This window comes from Sinocyclocheilus rhinocerous, unplaced genomic scaffold, assembly GCF_001515625.1.
Source record: "Sinocyclocheilus rhinocerous isolate Xijiao unplaced genomic scaffold, SAMN03320098_v1.1 scaffold128, whole genome shotgun sequence".
Classification (NCBI taxonomy): domain Eukaryota; kingdom Metazoa; phylum Chordata; class Actinopteri; order Cypriniformes; family Cyprinidae; genus Sinocyclocheilus; species Sinocyclocheilus rhinocerous.
Genome location: NW_015666174.1, coordinates 29,872 through 33,965, shown reverse-complemented (window position 1 = coordinate 33,965; position 4,094 = coordinate 29,872). Strand labels below are relative to the sequence as shown.

The 4,094-nt window shown below is 35.5% G+C and overlaps 1 protein-coding gene across 1 annotated transcript in view; it reads right to left on the bottom strand.

The window, feature by feature from the left end:
- LOC107731975 (rab proteins geranylgeranyltransferase component A 2-like) overlaps positions 1 to 3,775 on the bottom strand; it is a 64,396-nt gene extending 60,621 nt beyond the window's left edge. The window contains exon 1 of the mRNA XM_016543201.1: positions 3,709 to 3,775. Within this exon, the coding sequence (XP_016398687.1) occupies positions 3,709 to 3,760 (52 nt within the window). The 5' untranslated portion in view covers positions 3,761 to 3,775. The remainder of the gene's footprint in view (positions 1 to 3,708) is intronic.
- Positions 3,776 to 4,094: the final 319 nt, after the last annotated feature.

Here is a 4,094-nt window from a genome sequence, read left to right as displayed (position 1 = left end):
GTGTGTGTGTGTGTGTGTGTGTGTGAGAGTGTGCGAGTGAGTGTGTGTGTGTGAGTGTGTGTCTATTAGGGGTGTGCGATATTGACAAAAAATTATATCTCGATATTTTATGGGATTTTATCGATAAGGATAATTAGACGATATTTTGCTGAGTGTGTTATTGTGCTGGTACCTTAAGGACTGCCGAAGACAGCTGACTCCTAATGTTTTTACTATTCATCATATTCTGTGTGGTGGTCCGTTCATACTGATAGAAATTAATCTTTTCCAATAAGTTTAAACTGATTTTTGCATTTTATGGGCATTTTTACCTTTATAAAGCCATTTTTTCTAGAAGTGTCCATTATCTTTTGAGTCAAATTTTTACATTTAATCAGGGAATTAGAATAATAAGACATTTGGGCTGTTACCAAGCAAATTAAATCAACACAGAAGCTGCATCTGAAGTGGCATTTAGATGTATTTACACACATGTATTTTGTTTAATGCAAGACATGAATGCATTTAACCTGCAATTACAAATGCATAAATAATGTTTTGATATATTAAACATAAAACGTTGAATACTGATATTTGAAATGATTTAAAACATGAAAAAAATCTACAAAAAAGAAAAGAAAAAAAAGAAAAAAGAAAAAGCCGATTTTTGAAATTAAAACCGCCAGCAGGTGGCAGCAAATCACTGTTAATAAGTGAGTCATTGCGATTGAACCGAATCATTTAAACGGTTGATTCATTCAAGAACGAAACACCGTCATGTTGCTCAGAGACACAAAACAGCACTGTGGCTGTATTCGGGATGATTTTTGTTGGCGAAATAGAGCAAAAACAAGCAATATGGTGTCTAAAACGTAAGTCTCTTAATATTAACTTATTGTTCATTGAACTGTTGTATAACATCAGTATCACATTTGTAATCATGCTTATTTTTGAAGAAAAAAAACGGCACTCTTCGAGTGATTTTAACTATATGAAATGATATAAATATGTACATTTTCTGCCCCCATATCTTGAATTTTGTGATCTTTCTTAATGCATTTTAATAGACTGAATCATGCAGTGAAAGAACGCACTCCAAATGCGCAATGTACGTAATGTATGCGTGCGCTCTGACGGGGTGTTTTGAATGGTTTTTGCAAAATACTCGATAATGTCAAATCACACATCGTTAAAACAACAATTACGATATTATCGCAGACGATATATATCAGACACCCCTAATAAACATATATATTTTTTTTTTTTTTGAGAGAGAGAGATTTTGTGGATATCAGACATATGAAAGTTTCATATCAAAATCTTGAGATATGCTCTAGCTTTCTAAAGGAGCTGATTCTGGAAGTCACCCATTGAACCCGATTAGCTCCATACACCGCACTATACCAACTGCAGGAAAATAACCTGAAGCCAGAGGGAATTTCAGTTTGCTATTTTGTTCTTGATTATTCTATTTCACTATAGGCCTCTGCGCCAAACAATATAAAAAAAATGAAAAGGTCCACAGGCATCTGCTCCCACCACAGCAGACCCTGAGCATGGACTCTCCGGGGACAGCTGGGTCAGATGCGAGTTCACCAGCTGACGGGGCGCGACCAACGGGAACGCAGTCCTTCACACAGTCAGAGGGTCTAGCAGGCATCATTATGGGGGCCGCAGTATTCATTAACAACTGCTCCCTGTCCATATCCTCATTTGTGCCTGTATCCAGCAGCAAAAACGGGGGTAACTAGGGAGTCTGGGACAAGCACGCTTGTCTGAGCAACCTTGACACGGAAAGGTGTCTGAGCAGAAATAGTCCAAGCTGTGAGTGTCCCCGTGTCACCGGTTGCCTTGGGACCAACTGGCTCTGGTGGTTTTGCATGAGTGGATCCAGAAGTGGGCCAGATATATTCATTTGCACACCATCAATCACAGCACGAGAACGTTGCTCTTAGCCATCGCACAAACCCCTCTTTTCTTTTTTTTACACACTACCTCTCCTCCCTGCTATGAAGAACAATGCCCTGCACTGGGGAGTAACTTCATCTCCTGCTGGCTTCAGCACTGTCCTGAGGATCTGGCCTGTATATAAACACACTTCTGCGCTTTGAATGAGGACACTAGAGAGAACGAGGACAGTATCGTTCCAGGGGTCTCGCTCTGCACCACACAGTCCAGTAAGGTATCCGCCCTCCAGAGGGTCCACAGCACAAACCTACAATTCAGTGCTGGGTTTGAAGCAGGTCACAGATTCAGGGTCAGCTCCAGTTCTGTTAAACGACAAACTGGTTTATGTGCACTACTTTAGAGCATTGCTGCACTCAATAAAGTAGGGCTAAACTCTAGACCAGGCCAGGAAATGTTAAACTAGAACTGTCCACTTTAAAACTCACTGTGCATTCTTGGTTAGTATTCAGAAGGTTCTGGTTTCAATTCCTTCGCTGTTGTGCCCTAGACTCCTAACCCCAGATTCTGTTATAAGCGTACTGCAAGTTGCTTTGGGTAAAAATGACTTAATATAAAATATTTATTATTAAAACTGACTTTGACCTTAGTTATCAGTCATTATTATTATTAGATCTGTTTTTGAGGCTTGTAGCAATATTCTATTAAATTATCAAATTATTATTATTATTATTATTAACAAAATTAATATTACACCAAAATATTAGTATTCATATTATTATTAGTAGTAAAGACAATAAAGTTGTTATTAATTTTATTAATAATTTTAATAATAACGGTTAATATCAAGTGTTCATCATAATAATAATAATAGACAATAAACAAAACACAATAAAGCTGTTATTAATATTGTTAATAATTATTGTAAATAACATGTTCAAAATAATGAAAGCAGTAATAATTATATTATTATTGTTGTTATTATTAGACCTATGCTTTAGATTTGTTTTATACACACAACAAACAATTAACAAGTTAGACAACAAAGTTGTTATTAAAAATATTTTCGTAATAACTGTTGTAAATAAGTGTAATCAATAATATTTATTATTATTGTTGTTATATTGCCCATATGCTTTAGATTTGTTTTATACAGACAACAAACAATAAACAAGATGTTATTAAAATAATTATTTTTGTAATAATTGTTATTATTAATTGTTGTACATATTAAGTGTTAATAATAATGATTATTATTTGCCAGAAGCATCCGATTTGAAGAATTTCATGTTTTTATACAGTAAGGAGGACAATAGACAGTAGTTAATAAAAACAATAGACATTAAATGTGTTATTCATGTTAATAACTGTTGTAAATAATTCGTGTTTATAATAATAATAAATTATATTATCCATTTGAATTCACACAGAATTACACACACAAAAACAGTGAAGAGTCAGTAAAGTCAGTGTTCCTCCATCACTGTCTCCAGCTCATCTGTGATTCAGCATCTCTGATTCTTGACCAGCCTGTCACACATTATTCTTGGATTTCTTTTTGCTCTTTCTTACAGTTTCGCTCCTATTACACAATTCAGCGGTCAAATGACTGTCAAAACAAATATACATATGCAAATATATATATGCCATTCTTCATCATACATGTCAAAAAACACACAGCCCCATTAGCTTTAGCGTTCATATGTCGCTGAGTCTGTTTCACGTGTCTGTGGCAAAACTACACTCGTTTCTCAAAGCAATCCCGACACAGAAAGCACCTCTGTAGCGCAAACCATTAAAAATTATCACATTACTGTTTCATACCTGTTCCGAGAATGACAACATCAAATTGAGACGGGAGACCCTCAGCGGCCATCTTGAAACTACACACCGTCACGTGACACGCTATAGCGTGACGTACACTTTTTCATAACCCAAAACATACAGATTTAAACACACAGTAGCCAAAATGCACACAGCATCCTTCCAGCACTGAATGCTCCATATTGTAGAAGAAGAAAAAAATTACATAAATAAATATAGCATTAACAATTAAAGTTATTCAGGCTTTTTGTTGGCATTTCCTCACATCTCATATTCTTTGATTTCCTAAATTGGCCAAAACCCTGTCTGTTTTTCTTCTTATGGATATTAAATAGAAATACGGTTTAAGGCACCACTCATGAATAGTATGTAGTTACATACAAGTA